Raw genomic sequence first — 23,169 nt, 5'->3', positions numbered from 1 at the left:
TGAAGTCAAATGTTGCGAACAGTTTTGAGAAGTTGGAGATGCACTGTCACATCCCTCTACATAAAAATTGCCCTAACAAAAACCATCCTTGTGCATTTTGCTTCCTATACATACCTCTGTTTCCCTCTGGGTATTAGACATTAAATAATTATTCTTGCTGTTCGTTATGGTTCTGTTTTATCAATGTGTTTATATTTCTTGCATTATCAGTAAGTTGAACAAATTTTTCATGTGTTTGCTCATCGTTCATGGGTCCATGCATGTGCATGAAATGCCCCTTTATTTCCTCTGCCATTTTTCTGCTAGGATGTTTTGCTTTTTCCCACTGATATTTAGAAAGAAAGTCTTCATATAATGAAATTATTCTCCAAATTTGGCCATTGCTTTTTAATTTTGTTGACGGACTCACAACTTTTACATATTCAAACCTATTTCTTTTATTTTTCTTTTCTACTCAGAATAAGACAAATATTTACCTGTATGTCCTCTGATGAATTCATGATCTTATTGTAAAAATTTAGCCTTTGAATCCTTCTAGAATTTATTTCATTGTGGGAACTAAAGTAAGAGATTAGTTTTGTTTCTTCCCAAATAGTCTACCACTTGTTGAATACCATTTATTGAATAATCTGTACAGATTTCAAAGACTAAGTTTATTTTATATAATCTTTTACATATATTTATTATATATTTTCTGGGTTTTCTATTTTTTTTACCTATGTTACCTATGTCTTTCTATTCTTATATCAGTAAAACATTACTTCAAGAAGCTTCTGTTCATAATTAATTTTAGACCTCTTACAGAACAAGCACCCTCAGTCCATCTTCCTTTTTAAAAGGTTCCTGTAAATTCTCATGTTAAAGTTTGTTTATCTAGCTTGCTCATCTCAAAATGTTTACAAAAGCAATTTGGTACTTTTCTTTGTCCTATAGATCCAGTATCAGCCTAGATGAATTGATATATTCATGCAGCACTCAAGATGCCTTAATCATCTGGAAACAAGGTTTTTAGCCTCATGGTCTGAGAACTTTGACTAACCCAGTTGCCCCATCAAGTTTCCTATTGCGTTTTCTTTGTCTCTGTATCTTTATCAGTGTTTTATTATCTTCCTGAAAGTCCCTTTACTGCCTCATTTCTTTCGTTTTTAAAATATTTTATCTATCTATCTATCTATCTATTTATTTATTTGAGAGAGAGAGAGTGCATGAGCAGTGGGGAGGGGGAGAGGAAGAGGGAGAAGCAGACTCCCTGCTGAGCAGGGAACCCAATGCAGGACTCGATTCCATGACTCTGGGATCTTGACCGGAGCTGAAGGCAGACGCTCAACTAACTAAGCTACTCAGTCGCCCTACTGCCTCATTTCTATCCTTTAAATTATACATACTCTGAAAAAGCAGCTAAAAATCACCTATTCACAAGGGTTTCTTGAACCTCCTCTGTGATAAAATAGCACACTCTCATTGCTCTATGACTTGGGACTCACATTTAGCTTTTTCCAGTTTATTTGAAGTATTCTCTGTAGGTCTTCTTTCTTTGCTAGATTACCTGAGGGTAGAAGCTCCACCTTTAAACCACCTGCCAGAGTCCAGCAGGGATCCTGGTACAGGACATTCACTCGGTGATTACCATCTGAATTTATTGGTTCTCCTTCTCAGCCCTGCTTTACATTACATAATGTTCTGGGCAGCCTCTGGGTTTTGGCCACCTCTGTCACTTTATGCAATGCTCAGTGCCATACCAAATAAGCACACTCCATGTGGTTTATCTAATGGTAGGTCCTGGCTTCTCAATTTGTTATATTATTGCAGCCTGGTAGATGTAACCTGTTGGCAGATGTAGGCCTTTGAATGTACATGAGAGGATTAGTGCAGATATAGAAATGGAGTAAAATGAGGAACTTTAATGTGCCATTTATATAAGATAGTAGTTCTCAACCCTAGCTGTTTGAGAATTTTGTGGAGGGTTTTTGAAACTTAGCAGTGCTCAGGCCCCATCCCAGACCAGGTAAATCAGACTCTTCGGGGTAGGAGCTGCACACTTAAAAGGTTCTTGATCAACTCCTACCTGCAGCCATGGTGGAAAACTGTTGATCATTTCAAAGCAGTACTTCTCAAATTTTAATGTGCATGCCAACCTTCTGGGAATCCTGTTAAAATACAGATTATGATTCTGTGGGCCTGGGGTGGGAGTGATATCCAAGATGGCCTCAGGGGGTGCTGAAGCTGCTAGTTCTGCCAGCACAGTTGGATCACTGAGGATCTAAAGCAGGGGCTCTCCGCCTTGGTTGAACATTCAAATCACTTGGGGAGTTTTCTAAAAATATGGCAGTCTCAACCCTATGCTCAGAGATTCTGATTTCATTGTTCTGGGGTGGGGCCCAGGCGTAAATTTAAAAATACTCAAGATGTTTTACATGTGCATTTGGGGTTCAGAACCAAAGCAAAGAGGAGAAATGAAGCATTTCTCCAGAGATAATCCCACAGAAAAAACAAAACAAGAAACTTGACCCCAGGCACCCTTCGGCTCATAACAGCTATCTGATTAAAGAGGAAGGCCTTATTTTTTCTTGAAATGTCTGTTCTGAAATAAAATTTGGAAGGATTTAAGCTTGCTGTAAGGAAATATGATCAGTGGCATGAACTGGACAGTACTGGAATTTAGCTGTGGGTGAACTCAGAAGCACTTTTCTTAGACACCTTTAATATTGATGAGATTGTCTCCTTCTGAGTGAGGAGCAGATGGCAAGGGCTGACCCGTGTTATGTAATTTGGGGACCCCACTGATGCTGCCACAATGCCACATGTATTATTTTAGAGTGCAAGGATCTTGATGGAGTCACACCTTAACGAATTCCAAGTGGGAGACTAAGGTCTGTGAGGAGTGTCTTTGTGGCCAAGATGGAATTAACTGTTGCTATGAGGAAGTCTCAAACCAGTAGGGCCAATCGGGGGATTCAGCTCTGTTGGGCTGCTCTCTGAGGAATACCTACTCCCTTCTTTCAAATTCCCATCCTGAAGGAGGTTTAGTTTTTCAGTGCCATTTCTTCCTTCCTTCCTTCCTTCCTTCCTTCCTTCCTTCCTTCCTTCCTTCCTTCCTTCCTTCCTTTTTTATTGTGGTAAAATATATAAAACATAAAATTTACCATTTTAACCATTTTTACGTGTAAAATTCAGTGGCATTAAGTACATTCACATTTCTGTGTCACCATCTCCAGAACTTTTTCATCTTCCCAAACTGAAACTCCGTGCTCATTAAACAACTTTCTGTTCCTTCCTCCACCCAGTCCCCGGCAACCCCCATTCTACTCTGTCTCTATGAATTTAACAACCTTAGGCACCTCATCTAGGTGCTATCATATAGTATTTGTCCTTTTGTGACTGGCTTGTTTCAAGATAATGTCCTTAAGGATCATCCGTGTTGTAGCATGTCTCAGAATTTCCTTCCTTTTTGAGGCTGAATAATGTTTCATACATTTGGGGTGCTTCTACCCCAGGCTTATTTCCTTTAAGTAGGTTTTGAAACTTGATAAATATTTTATTATTAAATACCTATATCCAGATGGGTTGTGGGCTCAGGATAGGAAATAACACCCAATCATCTGAAGGTGTTCTAGAAGTTGGCCAATGTCACTTTAGTCTTAGCTTGTAGCCATTTGTAAGAACAGGAGTGGCTGTGAGCACAGCAGAGGGGGTTGCATGTGAAGGTGCAGAGGATGACCTGTAGTATGCTTTACACTCTAAACCCTGTGTTGCTTCACTGGCTCAGTTTAACTCAAGTCAGCACAAAGGTTGTGTAGATGTTTTCTGCTGGATTACTGTGGACACCAAAGGTCTAGTGTTTGGGGTGACAAAACAGAGAGTGCCCAAATTATGACCCTAATTGTCCTGTTTCCTCGGCAGCTATGTCCATAAGAGCCACTCCCCACACCCCTCCCAGTCCATCTGATGTCTTCATGCCAGCCTCGGCCTGTAGCATTTTGCAAGAAGAGGAGCTGCTCTGATGACAGAAACATTGGCATAAATAGCGTTTCCCAAACTTGCCTGATCATAGACACAGCTGGGAAGTTTGATGAAATACACATTTCTGGGGCCTATCCCAGAACCTACTGAATCAATCTATAGGGGTGAAGGAATCTGAATTTTAACAAGTGCCTCCGAGAGACTTATGGCACTAGCAGTGAGTGGAGGAATGAGCACTTGACTTAAACACCTGAGTGCTACAGATTTTAAGTGTCTGGAAAATTCCAAATATATGTATTGAGTATGCCCCATGCTAAGTCCTTAATGGAACAGGAAGGATATTGGATTGGGAGACTGGCTGGCTGGTTGGCTGAAGCAGGTTCCCAGGTATTGCCTTGGTTGGGTCACCACATATCACAGCTGAACCTTGGTTTTGTGGTTCCAGAAATCTGACATTGTCTTTCTATAAAGTGTCAGTGTGGCTGTAGGGTGTGATTGTACTGGACCAAGTTAAGGGCTAGGGAAATGTTCCTCTCTGATATGAGTGCATCTCCAAAGAGGCCAAGGCATCCACATTGCCTGGATTTGGCACTCCCCCACCCTGGTCAGTGCCGCATCATCACAGCTATGTCAATACAACCCTCTTCCAGGGCTTTGTGAATCGAGTATAGAAAGAGTGATGAGAGAAGAGCCCCAGTGCTAGAATCAGAGTAACAGTCTGAATCTCCATTCTTTTGTATACCAGTTCTGTGACCCTGATAAGTTTCTTAATCTCTCTGAGCCTCAGTTTACTCACTGTAAAATAGGGATAATCAGGTGCATATGAAAATTAAATGAGATTTTAAATATAAATTAACTCAAATATGTCATGCATTCTCTCTGCCAGTTCTGTGTCCCCTGAGCCTGGGTCAGTAACTGGCATCTAGTCTGGGCTCAAGGTGCCCCTCCCCTCTTTCCTGCCACATTGCCTATCCCGTTTGGCACACTGCTCCACCCAGAGGAAATGTGTGCATTTCTCCCTACTGTTCAGCGCCAACTCCTTTGCCCTGTAATTGTCTCACAGCCTAGTGAGTTTTTCTCACCAACTTTTTTTTCCTTTGCCATAACAAAATAAAGGATTTGATTACATTTTTCTCTGGGAGAATTTTTTGACCTATTGCATTTTCTAGGGGATGCTGTCCAGATCTCAAGCTGCCCCGCAGCATTCCAGCCTGAGGTTGGAGGCCCAGGCCCAGACTGCCCTGGTCTCCCCACTGTCCAGCACTCCCACCCCAGGTGCCCTGAGAAAATCTTTTTCCATTTCTTATTATGGTTTTTACTCTTTGGAGAGAGTATTGAAATGTCCTCTTTTGTTAAAATAAGTCAAGGGACACCTTTTGGAAGGAAACATTATCACAAAGGGCCCTGAGGATAGCTGCTTCTATGTATATTTTGGGGAAGGGCAATTTAAATCTGGGGTTTCTGGAGGGCGATGAGCCCTAAAATGGTTTGCACCATTGAATGTGTGGGTGGATCTTCCCAGGGAGATGGTCCCCATGTAACAGCACTCCAACCGGTCTTAAAGGTTGACTTGCTTCAAGCTTAGGCACTGCTTGCTTGTCGACCTAAGCCCCTTGGCTTGTAGCAGAACTAACCTACTTTCCTTGGGATTTTGCAGACCACTGACTAGCCTTGAGGAGTGACGGCCCAGACTTTCCCAGGAGATAAGTCCTGACCACATTTGAAAACAGCTGCCACTGATGGCAGTAAGTCTGTTACGCATCATGTCAGCATATGATGAACCACCTGAGTACCAGGGTCTCCTGCACAGAGTGCCCCCTCACTGTTTCCCCTGCTTTCCCCTTTACAACTCTCTGGCTTCACCTGGATGGGGGAGATGGTCTTTGGGATGTTGGTCCACCATCTTCCCAGGTTGCCAGCTTCCTGAATAAAGCAAACTTTCCTTTCCTACCATCACTTGTTTCTTGAGTATTGGTTTTAGAGCAGCGAGCAGTCAAACCTGAGTTCGGAATTGGTTCTCTCTCTGGTAACACCTAGTTTTCATCATATTCTTTCTGAGCTCTATGATCCCCACCTGGAGTGATTATTATTTTTTTTAATATTTTCAAAAAAATTTATTTGAGAGAGTGAGCGCGTGCAAGTGAGATAGAGCAGGAGCTGGGAGAGGGTAGGAGCAGAGGGGGGGGAAGGGTGGATGGGAGAGGGAGAAGCAGACTCGCTGCTGAGCAGGGAGCCCCATGAGAGGATGCAGGGCTCAATCCCAAGATCCTGGGATCATGACCTGAGCCACTCAGGTGCCCCTCACCTGGAGTGATTATTCCTCTTGGCTGAACCAGTTCCTATCCTTTTTTTTTTTTTAAAAGATTTTATTTATTTATTTGAGAGAGAGAGAATGAGAGAGAGCACGAGAGGGAAGAGGGTCAGAGGGAGAAGCAGACTCCCTGCTGAGCAGGGAGCTCAATGCGGGACTCGATCCCGGGACTCCAGGATCATGACCTGAGCTGAAGGCAGTCACTTAACCAACTGAGCCACCCAGGCGCCCGAACCAGTTCCTATCCTAACTGGCCTCCATCCCAGGGACAGTTCCCTTCTCATATTCAAGCAGCAGTACTGCTGGCACATCCTGAGTAGGGAGGGCAAGAAGAGTCAGGCTGGAACAAGTTGCCTGGCCCCACAAGAGCCCAGATCTGCTTCTGGGCCCATCAGAACTTGCTGCTATCTTTCTGTGCATGCAGGACAAGGTGGAATTTAGGAGTGATGCCAGAGATGGTCTGTGTGTTGATAGTTCAGGTTCTATGTATTCAGGTCTAGGTTCCTGAAGGAGGCACTTCAGTGTTGCCAAAGAGTGACCTTAAGTTGGTGAGGGGCATCCCAGACAGTTGGACCTAGTCCTGGGGAGGTGGGGCATCCTATTCCCTTCTAACAGGCCTTGCTCTTGTCTCAGTGACAGCCCTACTACACCTGTGTGTTATCACAAAAGCCAAGTGCTAGAATATCTTCAACAAGGAGACCTACAGCTCTAAGACGGTGGAACAGAATCACCCAGAAAGGACCTGTATTGTCAGTTGAATGGATAATGTAATGTGCTTGTAGTGGGCCCAGAGCTCCCAGCCTGAGAGGGCCCATGTTTTCCAGGCCAGGCCTTGTTCCTCTTTGGCCTCTAACAATCTATGATTGTGTAACCCTACCTACCGGCAAAAAAGCTTTTGAGCAAAGACTTAAATCTGTGTATGCTTTTAGTTTATAAATTATTATGCATTAGTTTATAAATTATGTATGTATTATAAATCATGCAAACACTGAAAGAAAACAAAAAATAAATATGAATAAAAGTTATAATGGCTTTATAATATATACTGCAATAGATCATTGTATGTCTCCTACTTAGGGGACCACGGCTGCTTCTGTCACTTCTGATATGTCTGAAGCCTGCTGCCCTGGTGTCCAGCTATCTGGTGAACAATCCAAAAAATACATGTGTCTTCGAGATGAAATCAGATCCCTCATTTTCTTTTAGGTTTTCATGCTTATCCTTCCTTCCTCTTCTTCAGAGAGCATCCTCCATACTGTGTCCCACATATACCTTTGTGTTTGCTTGAGGTTAGGACAGGTTTTTTTTGTTTTTTTGTTTCTTAAGTAAGTGCTAGACACAGTGTAGGGCTTGAACTCATGACCCCAAGATCAAGAGTCCCATGTTCTACCAAATGAGCCTGCTAGGCACCCTAAGGTTTAGGGCAGTTTAGAGCAGGACAGCCTGGGAGAAGCGCCTCCAAGACCACACACATCCTGATGGGGTATTAAAGGCCAGGAACTGGGGTGCCTGGGTGGCCGCAGTGTTAGGCGTCTGCCTTCGGCTCAGGTCATGATCCCACGGTCCTGGGATCGAGCCCCATGTCGGGGTCCCTGCTCTGCAAGGAGTCTGCTTCTCCCTCTCCCATGCCCCCTGCTTGTGTTCCCTCTCTCACTGTCTTTCTGTCAAATAAATAAAATCTTTAATAAATAAATAAATAAATAAAGGACTGGTCAACTTATTTAAAAAAATAAAAGGCTAGGAACTCTGCCTTGTAGATGGAAATGGCTTGGGTGCAAGGCTCTAGTATATTTTGCTGCAAACAGACCACCCCAAAACTTCGGAACTTAAAAACAGTGACAGGGCGCCTGGGTGGCTCAGATGGTTAAGCGTCTGCCTTCGGCTCGGGTCATGATCCCGGGGTCCTGGGGTCGATTCCCGCATCGGGCTCCCTGCTCCTTGGGAGCCTGCTTCTCCCTCTGCTTCTCTCTCTCTCTCTCCCTGTCTCTCATGAATAAATAAATAAAATCTTTAAAAAAAAAAAAAACAGTGACAATGTTGATCATCTCTTGCTGTATCTGTGTGAGAGAATATTTGTTCACTCCACAGTTCTTTACTGAGTGCCTGGGCCAGGTTGTGATTGGAGCCTGGGGCTAAGCAATTAACCAGAGAAACAAGGTCTCTGCTGTCCTGGGGCTTAGAGTCCAGTGTGTACGTGACAGATCACAAACAGTTCTCTTGTTGAACATTCTGTGGGCAATCAGTAAAGAGCTTTATTTTTCCTCTGCCCCTGAACCCTACGTGTTTAAACATGCTATGTGGACTAGTTGAGCAATCTAGGCAGGCCCTTTAGTGGTTTTGGTCCTAAGATAATTAAAAAGTGCTTTGGTCACTTTTAGTTACAAAACAGTATCAATCCAGAGTCTGCATCTGAATTGAAGAGGGGGACAAGAGAATTAAGGGTCAGGTACAGTCTTGGCTCCCTTTGCCAGTGGCAGTGTTTAGGATGATTTTCTTTCTCTTGGGGCTTTTGTGGGCTTCTCCAACATGCCCTGCTCCTCCTCCTTCTCCACAGCTCCCCTTCCAATTCAGGCTATGACTGCCTTTTAGTTTCTGTATTCAAAGCCACGTTTCCCATTGCTTTCTTCTGAGATTACCTTGCCCCTTGTCACTCTTAGGTGGGACCTACTTAGATGGTCTTTCACCTTGCTGAGAAATATGGAGAGCAGATAGCTGAGTATTGGGGACCTCTGTCAAAGCTGAGACAGAAAGATGCCTGTATTAATATCTGGTCACAAATAAAAAAGTTCTAATGTGGGTAATGCCACACTGCAAATTTTGAGAAGTACAGAGCGGTGGGTTGTGGAGAATTGTATGACGTGGTGCAAACGAACATATGCTTTGGAGTCAGATGATGTGGCTTGGAATCTGGACTCTAACATTTATTTACTAAAAATTTTAAAAAAAGCTGTAGCAAAATATACAAGATGTAAAAGTTACCATTTTAACCGTTTTTAGAGTTTACAATTGAGTGGAATTACATTCACATTGTTGTGCAACCATGGCTACATCCATCTCCAGAACTTTCCATCATCCCAAACTGAGAGTCTATACTCGTTATACAATAACTCCTCTCCCCCAGCCTGTGACAAACGCCAGTGTGTTTCCTGTCTCTATAAGTCTGACTTACTGTAGGTACCCTATATAAGTGGAATCATACAGGATTTGTCCTTTTTTTGTGTTCTGACAATTATTTTTGCAATTGTATATTAAAGCTAAAATCTATCTTGTGAGGACATTTGTTGTGAGAGAATCACAGGATAATCCTTGGCACAGAGTGTGCCTTCAACAATTTTACTTCACTTAATGGGATTTATTTACGAAGGGTGAAAAGAACACGGATCTCGAGTACCAGAAAGAGTGTGCGCCTGCGCTCTGTGCTCTCTAGAGGGCGGACAAGGGCTTTGCACTGACCCGAGCGGAAGTCTCGCGAGAGTGTCAGACGTGTGGCGTGAGGCGTGGGAGGAAGGTTGTGCTCTCGCGAGAACTCTTCCTTTCGGCCCTTTACCTGATCGGGCCGGTCTGTCGCCGAGGAAGCTTCCACTCCGATCGCCGGGCGCGGCGCTTCGAGCTGGTAAGAACCGTGGTGGCCCGCTGGGCTGGCGCACCTCTCCCAGCTCTCAGGTCGAAGGCTGGTTCGGGGCTCCATGACCGCTTGCTTGCCGGGCCTGGGCCTGCCCTTCCCATCCGGCCTTTCCCTCGACCCGTTCGGCCCCGGGGGTCACCTTTTCTTGACTGTTGGCCGCTCTGGGCCTGTCCTCTCCTCAGCCCTCGACACTCTCTGCCCGGGGGCCACCACCTCTGCCTGCCCGCCTTCTCCCGGCCCCGGGAGTGACAGCTGCAAGGTTTTGCTTGCTCTCGCCAGGGCCTCCTGGGGCGAAGAGGCTCCCGTTTTACAGAACGGGCCCAGAGCATATGTTCGGTGGAAACGCGAGGAAGATGATATTTTTCCGGCCCTCTATAAGCCAACACAGCGTTACCTACCGAGAGGTGGTTTGATTCTCTCCTTTTTTACAGATGAGAAGAGCAAGGTTTGCTCATTCCTTGATTTATCCCACCAGCAATCATTTATTCATTGCCTATGTGTTCAGGGTGTTGAGGCTAGAGCAATGGAAAAAAATGGGCACAACCCTTATTTTCGTTAAAGTAAATTCCTGTGGCGGGGCAACAGTAATATAAACAGTCTTAGGTGCCCTGTGATACAACATGGGATGATGCGATCATGAATGACAGCAGTCAGAGCGCTAGAGCCTGTCAGATCGAAAAAGCAGCTTTTTTCACAATTCTATTTTCCGATGTTTTCTAATCAGGGTAAGGTTTACCATAGCATAACTTGTCTTTTGAATGGATTTAGTTTTCCATCACCCATTTGGTAATTTGGAAATGTGGTTGTAAGTACTCTTGAATTATTTCCTGGGGTGAGGATGAGACAGGTCGTCATAATTGGCTCATTTCTGTACTGCGGTCCTAGCGTGACATTTTTGAACTTTATCGGACCTTTTGAGGAAGACTTACCCAAATGCTACAGTGAAGGTGGGGGTGGTGCATGTACCTTGTGGCTTAGGGAAGTTACTTGGTTTGCTCTTTGGAATGTTTGCTAGCTTGCCTATTTGTTAAGATATGTGAGAAAATATATGTAAGCTCTAGCCTAGTAATATTCCTTACATTTTATTTCTCTTTTTTCCTCTTCTATAGGACTTTTATCCTTGGGTCCTTAGGGTAAATCCTAGGGATCTAAAGTTTTATGGTTTTATGATATTTTGTGTCTAAATAAACCTCTACAATTACATTATTACTGTTGGGCAGATAGGTATTTCAAAAGTGGAAAAGCACAGTGAGCTATGTAAGGGAAGGAAAATGTGATTCTTACAGGGGGAGGAGATATCCTATTTTAGAATTACATAGGACACGCCTAGGCACCCCATTTTATTAAATCAGCTTAGCTGTGCCAGAATTTCAGGAACCTGTGTGGGGGCTTCAGAAAACTGTGCAGGATATTCTGACACATCCCTACCCCCTCTTGGCTAGTGTTTTTCTTTCTTTCTTTCCTTCTTTTTTAAGATTTATTTATTTATTTGACAGAGACACAGCAGGAGAGGGAACATAAGCAGGGGGAGTGGGAGAGGAAGCAGGCTTCCCGCTGAGCAGAGAGCCCAATGTGGGGCTCCATCCCAGGACCCTGGGATCATGACCTGAGCCAAAGGCAGACGCTTAATGACTGAGCCACCCAGGTGCCCCTTGGCTAGTGTTTTATAATAATTTCCCTCCTAGAGTAAGGGTTAGCATACTGTAAAACATTCAGAACCAGTCATCATTGCTGCTGGTGGATTTTTAACTCTCAATGTCTTATTTCAAAGAATTAGTATTTTCTGCTGAATTTTTAGTGAATCAATGGCACAAATTCTTCTCTAGGTAGCAAGTTCACCATTGTGCCCTCAGGGACTGTCAGAAGTATATTTCAGTGTAGGCACTCAATAAATATTTGTTGAATGAATACATAAATCTTAGTACTGAAGTGATCCCTTTAACATACATTGTGTGGTTAAGGACTTTAGACTCAGACCTGGGATTAAATCTTGGTTCCTCTACTTGGAAGCTTGTGATTGTAGGTGATATATATTTAACTTCGTCAAACCTTTGGTTCTTTATTTTTAAAAAATTACAGTGATACTATGTACTTTAAATGTTTGTGAGGACTAAATGAAATGTTTAAAAAAAAGAAACCCTTGGCACATAGATGTATTAAATACTTACTGAATTCATTCAGCAAATATTTATTGAACACCACTATATAATTGAACAAAAAGACAAAGTTCCTTCCTGTGTGGAACTTACCTTCTAGTGTGCTTTCTGAAGTGGGGTCAGAAAATAAATGTCAGATTGTGATGAGTACTGTGGAGAAATATGAGATAAAGGGGGAGTGCGTGGAAGGAAGATTTTATTTTGTATAGGATAGTGAGGAATGGCTTCACTGAGAAGACAGCCAAAGGAAGTGATCAGACACCCTAAGGAAGTGAAGGAGTGAGCATAAGGATATCTGGAGGAAAGTGCAAGGACCCTGAAGGTGAAGCATCCTTGGTATGCTGGAGGAGCAGCAAGGAGGTAATTGTGACTGGACTGAGCAAGCAAAGAGAAGAGCCGGTGAGGAGGGAGGAGTAGGGAGCAGTCATGAGGTTTCTGCAGGAATACTGAAGAGATATAATGGTGACTTACTAAATTGATGAGCTATTTATTATCATACCCCATTATCTGACCAAAAGTAATAAAAATAGCTACAGGTATCCCCTGCTTTTTTTTTTCTTTTTTCCTCTGCTTTTTTAAAGCTTGCATTATGCCACTTCGCTTTTATGAAAGACCTGTATTCGTATGTTTTCACTAAGTGAAAGAAATCCAAAGAGGATTTTTGCTTTTATAAAAAAGGGCAAAAACCAAAAATGATGTTCAGCATTTGTTTTGCAGTGAGCCAAAATAGAGGCAGTATGCAGTATGCGCCCCAGCAGCTAGAGTGGCACCGCCAAGCTCCTTCCCTGGGAGCTGCACTCAGTATCTCAACATCAAGCCACCACAGCTTTGAACTGGGTCTCTGAGGACCAGTGCTTTATCTCAATTAATTTTGTGCATCCATTTGACTTTTTCAATAGAAGTATCCCGAGCCTCAGGGAATAAAGATTTGTCACTATGCATGATATACAATAGAATGTGCTCCTGGTTCAGAGAGCACTTTCTGAGGCATTGCTGAAATCAGTGAATTCAGTATCTCTGTTTGCATACCAGTTAGGTTCCAAGTCTAAAGTGACTATAGTAAGGCACCAACCAATATTTATGTATTGGATTAAGTTCAGTTTCATGGAGGCACTATAGATGTCCATGGCATTTTTTTCTTAAGATTTTATTTATTTATTCATGAGAGACAGAGAGAGAGAGAGAGAGAGGCAGAGGGAGAAGCAGGCTCCCAAGGAGCAGGGAGCCCAATGCGGGACTCGATCCCAGGACCCTGGGATCATGACCTGAGCCGAAGGCAGATGCTTAACCATCTGAGCCACCCAGGTGCCCGATGTCCATGGCATTTTTATTACTATTCCTGCTACCTTTTTTTTTTTTTTAAAGATTTTATTTATTTTTTTGTCAGAGAGCACAAGCAGGGGGAGCGACAGGCAGAGCAGGTAGAGGGAGAAGCAGGCTCTCTGCCAAGCAAGGAGCTGGATGTGGGACTTGATCCCAGGACTCTGGGATCATGACCTGAGCCGAAGGCAGACGCTTAACCGACTGAGCCACCCAGCCCCTTCCTGCTACTCTATAGCGCTCTTAAAACTTTTGTCCACAACTTTCATTTTGGCTTTGTTTTCATTATGGATATGTCTGAATACTTTGTTTTAACATAGAACACACAAACAAGGTGAGTGGCCTAGGTGATAGGGGGCCAAGCTGAGCACTTTTACTCTAGTGGGTAGCTTTAAATAGAGTCTTTAAATAGTATGCTTATCAGAAGCTGCCATGTAGTTCTCAGCTTGTCTTTGCTTGTTATATTATAACATTCAGTCATACTTTATAAACATCACTTCAAGTCTGCAGTTCTTCAGAGCCTGACATGGTATTGATCCTCTTTGAATTAGGTAGATTCACTGGCAAGAGGATAAAATAGTTATTTTTTTAACAGTGTTTCTACTTTTTTTTTTTTTTAAGATTTTATGTATTTATTTGACACAGAGAGAGAGAGGGAGAGAGAGAGCACGCACACACAGGCAGTGGCGGGGAGAGGCAGAAGCAGACTCCCTGCTGAGCAGAGAGCCCAACACGGATTCGATCCCAGAACTCTGGGATCATGACCTGAGCCGAAGGCAGACACTTAACCGACTGAGCCACCCAGGCGCCCCTAAAATAGTTATTTTTGAGGGTGTTCTTTTTACTTCTGATGTGAATGATTCATTCTAATTCTCTTAGCCATCCTTATCCCAAGTCGTCATCCTGATTTTGCCTGGTTTGATTATTCAGTGGACTCAAGATGTTCTTCTCTGGTGCTAGTAGTATGTTTGGGGGCACTTGAGGCTTACTATTCCTCTTATCCAGCATTGCCTAGAGTGCTCTACAGATGTGACAGTTTGGTTCAGTGAAGGAGTGAATAACTGACCAAATATGTTAAAAGGTTTTTGATTGTCAGTTTGGTCATAGATAAGAAATTAAGTCTTTTAATACTTGGGCACTTACTGATTTCATAAGAACATAATCTTAGGTATATTTTGAGTTTAATTTTGACATTATTGCTAGTCCCCCAGGCTTGAAAGAAGAAAATATATCACTTGTTCACTTCTTGTGGGAAAAACCACAAGATATTTATCATAAAAACAGGGATAAAATGGTATTATTACTGTGATCGTAGATAAGTAACATGTTTTCCTATCCTTGACTGTATTAAGGCCAGAAGTTTCAAGTTAAAAATAGGGCAGGGCCCCAGTTCTGAAAGCCTACCAAACTTCTGTGATGTCAGCTAAAATTTCTGTGGTACTGCAAAAATCTGAGGGGAAAAAAAAATCCTGAGTTGGCTGTAAATACAGTTAATATTTCCCCTTTAACTCACAGACTTCCTGATGTTTGTGAATCTCTATAGCTGAGCTTTGATGGGTCTGGTCTCAGGAAAAACACTTTATTTTAATGCCTCTTCTGGGATTATGGTTTCAGTGGCAATACCCTTGCTAGTTTTGTCTTGTTTGAAAGAAAACTAAAAGTAGTGTTACACTGGAAACATTTCCACCTCTGAAAAACCTTCCTGAATTAATGCAGGCCTTAGTGTGACATCAAGTTGATTATCTATGTTTAAAGAACTATACTGTGCTTACTGTGGCTAGTCTGAACTTGAACATCTGTTTATCATTTATTCATCTATCCATTTATCAAACATATGTTAAGTCTCTGTTGAGTTTAGGGTCACAGCATTGCACAACTTCAGGGACACCATGCACCTTTTGTCAATGCAATAGAGCATGTAGAGTGAAGGAGTTTGGTAATGCCAAGACACCCTTACCAGGCTATCTGTTCAGCATTAGGGTGTACAAAGCCAAATAAAACATGATACCTTCTTTTGGGAGTCTCAAGCTAAGGAGGCAACCATGTAACATGTAATTAGAGTAACATGTTATAGGTGTCATGCTGGAAACCTGTACAGATTAGAGTGGGTCCAGAGGAAGGAGCCCCTAATTCTGTTGGCCAAAACTATTGAGGAGTGGGGTGCTTGGTCAGGAAAGGCTTCATAGTGGTGGGACTTGAGCATAGTTAGAGTAGAGAAGTGGACAGGTGGGGAGAAGGGAACTGGTATTGCTGGCAGAGAGCACTGGGAGAGCCAAGCTGGACAAGGTGAACCAGCCTGGAGTGTGCATAGAATAGCTGTGTAGCAGGTCACAGTGTGGGGCTGCCTTGAGGAGACGGCAGGAGAATCATGTTGGAGCAAGAAAGTAGAGAACTTTATTGCCTTTGTAAGAAATTTGGACTTTATCTTGTAGGCAAGTGGGGAGTCATTGGAGAGTTACAGTTTATGTTCTCTCTAGATGAGAGAGATGAGATCTACTAGGAGTGGATGGTCCTCTTGTTCTGAGACAGCATAGAAATCTTGAAGCAGAAAAGAGGTAAAATCCCCTTTACAATGTAAACATTTTATAAAGATGGCAAATAATGAAGTTTAAGGGAGTCAAGGGGAGCCTGCAAAGTGGTTTGAATGCAGAATTCTAGATTTCTTTTTTATTAAGATTTTTTATTCACTTGAGAGAGACAGAGAACAAGCAAGCCCATGAACTGGGGGGGAGGAGCAGAGGGAGAAGCAGACTCCCCGCTGAGCAGGGAGCCAGACCCAGGCTCCATCCCAGGATCCTGGGATTATGACCTGAGCCGAAGGCAGATGTTTAACCAACTGAGCCACCCAGGCGCCCCTGGAATTCTTACAGATTTTTATGATTTTTTTCTCCACAGTCTTTTTATGTTTATGTAATATCGAATAAATCACATTATTGTAGTAACAACTAAAGCTGGCATAAACTGACAGAACAAACACTGACTCTCAGTAACTAATTCAAGAATTCAAGTGAGGGAGAGCTGGAGCATTTAGTGTGTGGAGGCATTGGTCAGGATCTTTTAGAGAGGGTGTAGAGATTATTGGTTATGTAGGTGATAGTCAACACAGTTTCTACTGTATTTACATTGTGAGTATTTTATAGAGGCGCCTAAAAGATGAAAGTTCTTGACATCAGTTATATTTTGATAGACTGAGAATTCCTTCTTTCTAGCCATCTGACTTAAAGTACAAAGGGCCAAAAAATTTAAACTTTCATCATTTAGAAGTATGTTTCTTTTTTTTTATCTTTACAAAATGTGTTATCCAATGAAGAAGACATTGTTTTCTCCTTATTTTTGGTAATGTATATCTGAAATGGGATCCCAGAAACTTTGTGCATCATAGATAAAACAGGTGCCTCCACAAACAGTTCATCTGAAATCTGAGGGTTGCTTAATTGAAGGTGATGGCCTTTAGTGTTTCCTTTGATATTTTTTTTTTTTTGAAGATTTTATTTATTTGACGGAGAGAGACTGCGAGAGAGGGAACACAAGCAGGGGGAGTGGGAGAGGGAGAAGCAGGCTCAGGGAGCCCGATGTGGGGCTGGATCCCAGGACTCAGGAATCATGACCTGAGCCGAAGGCAGATGCTTAACGACTGAGCCACCCAGGCGCCCTCCTTTGCTTTTTGTCATGTGGTTTTGCTTTACTCTTCCTATTTACAAAAATAGTTTCATGTGCATAGACAAGAGCAAATATTTTACATTAATAAAATTGATTGAAAGGGAATGACTAGTGCTGTCTAGATTTTTTTTTTTTTTTTAGATTTTGTCTTCTGGCCTGATTGGATATGCAGGCTATAAGGGTTGTTTTTGGAGAAAAGGGCACCAAACTAGACGTACCATGAGCATGATAATCAGACAGGAATACTGTATGCCAGGTACTGTCCTAAACATTTTACATATAATTCATGTAATTCTCATTGAGTTGGCGACAGTAATAATGGACATCTGGAACAATAGGCGAGGGCTGAACCCCAGCTGGGCTGACAGTGATCTCAGGAGGCATAAATTACTGGGCAGGGACATTCCAAAAATAACTCGGTAAGCCTTCAGAAGACCCACGGTTGTTATTTCTCTGTAGCGATTAGCAGCAAAACCCTTAAGTCATAGACGTTTTGACGATTTGGGCCGCGGAGCCGGGTGGACACAGGCTAAGAGCTGAAGCAGCGGAGCCGAGGGGAGGCTGGAGAGGAGCCCTTTAGGAGCTCCGGAGGCGGCGGGGGCCTGGGGTTGACGGGAGGGGGGAGGTGCCCGAGTGGGCGGAGCCTCCCGGCTTGTCTCCGGCGCCGACGTGCGCGCTCCCAACGCCGGGGGCTGCTGCCAGTCGCGGGCGGGGCGCGGTGCGGCTTTTGGTTTCTGGGACCTTCGGCACTCGAGCGGGGGAAAAAGCGTCCTCGGGCTCGCCGGGTTGTACTCGCGGCGGACACCGAGCCTGCGAGGTTCGTCCGGCAGCCCAGGAACGCCGTGGGAGCGCTCAGAGTCTCTTGCCACGTTGGGGTGGGGAAGGGGCTCTGCGGCCCCGGCTGTGCGCATGCGTGCTGAGCGGTGACCCTGCGACTGCGGCTTCGTAGGGCTACTGTGCTCTTAGAAAGTGTTGGGGAACCTGGAAAGTTCCATGAATCATTGTTGCTTTTAACTAGAAAAGTCTTACTTGGCATTAGGTGGGGAATTTTGTGGTCGGTTTGCAATTACTGCTTCGGAAAGTTGATGTGCTGGGGTTGATTGTTCGTAGTTACAAGTATAAAGGTAGACCCAGCGCAGTAAACTATGAAGTGTAAATCTTAAAATATGCTATTGTGATTTCATTATTTTATTTAAGTCTCTTCAGGTATTAACCTTTATTTGTGAGGTGTAAAAAAAATTGCGGAGAATCAAATCCTGAATTTCAAAAATACTTGGTGTTGATAAAGAAAAGTGGACTGGGCCTAGGGTAAGACATACATAGCTTTTGAGTTAATGAACTGTGAAATAAAAAAACAACCTTTTATTTTTTTTAACAATAGAGAACGTGTGGAGAAGAAATGTCTCAAGGTAATGTGGAATATTACTTTATAATTAATTTTTTCATGAAAATGTGTACAGTCTAATATATATTGTCTTCATCAAAGATAACCAAATTGGCAGTATTACAAACTTAGTGTAAATCCATAGAACATAGGTGTATGCTGTGGATTGTTTTTTAGGGCGTAGGCTTCTAGCAATAATTTGGATGCCAGGAAAATAACTAAAAAGTGGACTCTTTTTTTTTTTTTTTGGAGAGGAGGGGCAGGTGGGAAGGGTGACAGTGAGAGCTGGAAGGTGCAGTTAGAGATGATCTGGTCTAAGCCTTCAGACAGACAAATGGAACTTTGAGTGATTCTGATACAGATGTGGGATCAGAATCCAGGGCTCGTGCTGTGTCCTTCATACTTGGCACTGGTACTTGGCAGTGTTTTGATTATTCCCAAACTATCATGACATGCACAGGTACTGTTTATTTTGTTAGCATTATCCAAGTAAGAAAGTTCTCAAAAATTGTCATAATTTATTGAGGACTATGAAAATGGACAGAATCTTGAAGTTATTCCAGTAGCATTCCATTGCAATGTTCATTCTTGGTTTTTTTTTTTTTTTGGAATGTTAATTTCAAACTCTAGTATTGGCAAATAAAAGTAATTTGTGGGTGTTAATACACTAAAGAAAGAACAAGCTTGTCAGAGAGCATCCAGGACTAGACCTTAGGAACCTTAGTTCTAAACTCAAACCTGTTATGGCTGTGGCCTTTAGATGGGTCTTCTAAACTGTCTGGGCCTTAGTGGCTTCATGTATAAAATGAAAACAGTCTACTAAAGAGATGGCTAAGAGTTTTTCACCTTTAAATTTTGGTTTGTGTTGGTCACAAGAGGGTTATAGCTTTTTGGAAATTTTATGCTTAAACCACATGATAACGATTTAGCTTTGTTTGTGGTTAGTTGCTCAATTCTAGTTTCATGATCTTTGGATTTCATAATTAGATTTGTGCAAACCACTGTGCAAAAATGGCATATATAGTTTATAGAACTCTTTGGGGAAAACTCTAGGTTTTCCTGGAGCTTTATTCGAGGGGTGCATGTGTCCCTCCCTCCTCCTTTCCCCTACCCCCAAACCTAGAACAGGAATCCTAGAGGCAGGGAAGTTTTAGAAGCACTTAAACTTTTGACTTTGTCTCAAAAAATATACATTTAAGACAGTCTTCTTTTGAAGGTGGTGGGGCAGTGACAAATGGGCTCTAAAGACCCTTATTAACAAGGTGACTGCTTTGAAGGATAACACTCATTTTTTGAAAACATGTGATAAATATGTGGGGAAAATCAGTTTTGTAATTTAAATCTCATCCTGCCTTCTGTCCGTAGCTGATAAAGAGAAAACCCAATTTGTGTACTTTTGCCATATTTGTTCTTGTTAGTTTGTATAGTACTTGTGATTGAATTTAGAAGAGCTCCTTTAGGGATCTAGTAATAACAGCACTTATATGCATTTGAATTTGCCACCGATATGATCTAGAGCTGTGGGGTTTTGGCATTGTGAAGTACATTTTAACTTAATTTTATTGATTACGTTTTACACTGTGCCAGGCATTATGGCATTCCACACAAATGGTGAAGACCTAAGAATGGGAAATTTGGCACAGGTGAAAGTTGGTTAATAATTGGAAGGACAGCTAAACATGCCTTGCATATAACTTTTAAGTGCAAAGCAAAGCAACTTGTAATGAGGTGATACTCCAGCTCTCCAAGTATGAGCCAACAGTTCACTTGTGTTGCACAGGTATTTTTCAAAGTCCCTACAGTGTGCACCAGGTGTACACTAATGCCTATGCTTAAAACAGGGCAGTTTACAGTGTGAAAAAGTTAGCAAAATAGTTGCAGCTGGTCTTTTGAGGGTTGGAAAAAATTTCCACAAAAATTCCTGTCAAATTTAGTTAAGGAGGCCCTTCCTTTTTAGAGGTCATTATGGCGAAACAGACTGAGATGTAACAAAATAACAGGGAAATTATAAAGTTTCTTGAATCTTTCAGTTTCTTAGAGGTCACTAGTTTCTCACTATGGATCTTTTCTCCTGACATGGTCAAAAGAAAGCCTATTATGCTTCTTCCTCCCATCGTTTTATTTCTGAGGATGGGGATCACACCACTTTTGTCCCTTTCCAGCTTGTAGCTAGCTATCTGGTCCTAAACCTAGGCTTGAAGATGCAGTCTAGGCCAAAGTTTGCTTCCTTTCAGATGAGGAGTCAGCCATTTGGGGGACTCTACACTGGGAAAGCGTCTGTTCAGCCAAAAGCTGCCTTCTTTGGGAAGGTCGTTGCCTTCAGAACTGATAGGAAGGAAGTTCTTTCATATATTGCCTCAGATGTCTCCTGTTTAATCCTCCTCTACTCCCTTTGGGTGATTCTGAACAAATATAAGTCTTTTTGACAGGTCACCAAGTATTTTGAGTGTCATAATCAAGTCCTCCAGGAGACTTCTTTTATCTAGGCTAAACAGCTTCCCTTCCTGGAGAAATTTTTCATGGTTTGAAGGTCCCTTTCCCTTTTCTAAATGCCTGTTCTAAAGTGTGTTTTTCAGAAAGAAATTTCAAATTTAGTTTAATAAACATGGAAGAGATTAGTCCTGTGACAAACAGTATACTGTTGGTAAATGCAAGTGGTGGTATTTTTCTTTCAGAGCCAGCACAGTGCTAACTCATATAGAGGTTACTTTCAATGAAAAATCTTCATCCTTGTAAAAGCATTTTATTCTCTTCCACTTTGTCCTCCCCCATTCAAGTTTTAAAAATTTACATTTTGTTTTACAAGATTTAACAGCTATGTAGAGATTGTTGTGGAATCTGTTTTTATCAAAGTCCTTTGTTAACTGCAACTGTAATGTCTGCTTTCTGTTTTTATCCATGTAATTAGGGAAAACAGGTGAGTAATTGGGGAGAACATACCTCTACAAACTTTATAGACTCGCTTCAGTCTTTTATCCCTTTGAGTTGTTAAAAAATAATCTTAGGATTCCATTTAATTGTGCCTCTGTTTAGCTCATAGTCACATTGTCCCCAAAGATAGGATATCACCTTGTCACAGGTCATACTGTTGAGCATCCAGATAGAGTGTGGCTGCATTTTTTTTTAATAAAGATTTTATTTATTTGACAGAGACACAGTGAGAGAGGGAATACAAGCACGGGGAGTTAGAGAGGGAGAAGCAGGCTTCCCGCCAAGCAGGGAGCCCAATGTGGGGCTCGATTCCAGGACCCTGGGATCGTGACCTGAGCCGAAGGCAGACACTTAACGGTTGAGCCACCCAGGCACCCCGAGTGTGGCTGCAATTACATTGAGTGGCCAGTTTAGTAAAACTGTCCAAGAAGGAAATAACTTTGATGTCATAGGGCTTAGTGAACACCTTCTGGGTTACATTGATTACTGTTTCTAACTGTTTAGAAACCATCTCTGATTCTAGATCTACCCAAGATAGACACCAGACTTCTTCCAGTGGTTTTTGTCAAGCTTTGTGTGTTTTTCCAACACTCTTCTGTCTCAGTCTCTTATCATTCTATCATTGCTTGTGTGCTGTTCTTTCTACTTCTATTTTTTATCTCTTGTAAACCTAAGATTATTAGAAAAGTCTCTGTAGTTTCCCACACCAATGTCTGTAAGCACCTCCCTTGTATCAGAATTCTATGAAATTACTTTGTTAGATTTACATTCTTGAGAGCTTCCTAGCTAGAAAAAAACATCCTAAATTCTTTCTAAATTAAAACAAAACAAGGGCGCCTGGGTGGCTCAGTTGGTTAAGCGACTGCCTTCGGCTCAGGTCATGATCCTGGAGTCCCGGGATCGAGTCCCACATCGGGCTTCCTGCTCAGCAGGGAGTCTGCTTCTCCCTCTGACCCTCTTCCCTCTCATGCTCTCTGTCTCTCATTCTCTCTCTCTCAAATAAATAAATAAATAAAATCTTTAAAAAAAAAAATAAAACAAAAACCCCACCTAAAAGAGAAACTTTAAAATTTCCATTTTCCCGATTTAGGTATATGCCAGATCTAAACAATGTTCTAAATTCTATTTACCAAGTTAGTGGTTTGTAGTTGCTTTTCAAAGTAATTATGGATCCTTCTAGACCTTTTAGTCTTCACCTCTAAATCGGTAAAACAAGAACATATGCCCCCTATGACTTCATGTGTGTTATAAATAGAAACTTACACTGTAGTGTTCTTTTAACTTTTTGGAGGCTATATGCCCTATCAGTTCAGGCAAATTAGTGTTTTTTGTTTTGTTTTTTTGGGAATAATCTGTTCACATGTAAAGTGTCACTAAAGTAGATGCATAGAATTGTATGGTAGGAATGCAGTAGTGGTGGGCAGGGAAGAAGAGGCAGTATCAATATTAAGGGTATACTGTGTGTTGGGTCCTGTGTTGGAAGTAATCTAAGTAAGTTAGTAATTGGGAGCTGGTTGGAATGATCATTTGGGGGATGACTGAAGGGTGGTTTTTGGTTGTAATTACAGTACAATTTATTTTTCCCCCCCCAAAGGAACAGTGAGCAGAATGAGTACCTCACAGGACCAGAATGGCTGCGCCAGTGCTAGAGAACCCCTTTTGAGGTGTTGTGATGCACGGAGGGACTTGGAGCTTGCTATTGGTGGAGTTCTCCGAGCTGAACAGCAAATTAAAGATAACTTGCAAGAGGTGTGACGTGCGCATTTTTCTTCCCTTGTCTGGACTCTTAGCACAGGGCTCGTTAGAGCATGGCCAAGGGCTT

At 42.4% G+C, this 23,169-nt stretch overlaps 1 protein-coding gene across 11 annotated transcripts in view; it reads left to right on the top strand.

Annotated features, from left to right (window-relative positions):
* Positions 1–23,169, top strand: part of NCOA4 (nuclear receptor coactivator 4) — a 61,870-nt gene that overhangs the window by 30,109 nt on the left and 8,592 nt on the right. For 3 of the 11 annotated variants that reach the window (XM_027587291.2, XM_027587299.2, XM_027587281.2), the window contains exon 4: positions 22,942–23,096. In XM_027587291.2, the coding sequence (XP_027443092.1) occupies positions 22,942–23,096 (155 nt within the window). Of the gene's footprint in view, positions 1–9,759; positions 9,885–17,716; positions 17,850–17,889; positions 17,908–17,997; positions 18,017–18,052; positions 18,072–18,099; positions 18,157–18,413; positions 18,442–22,941; positions 23,097–23,169 lie in introns of those variants that run through there. The other 8 variants (XM_027587365.2, XM_027587358.2, XM_027587314.2 and 5 more) reach the window with 7 other exon arrangements.

Source organism: Zalophus californianus, chromosome 15 (assembly GCF_009762305.2).
Source record: "Zalophus californianus isolate mZalCal1 chromosome 15, mZalCal1.pri.v2, whole genome shotgun sequence".
Taxonomy (NCBI): Eukaryota; Metazoa; Chordata; class Mammalia; order Carnivora; family Otariidae; genus Zalophus; species Zalophus californianus.
The sequence above is the reverse complement of the archived record's forward strand: the minus strand, read 5'-3'. Positions and strand labels throughout refer to the sequence as shown.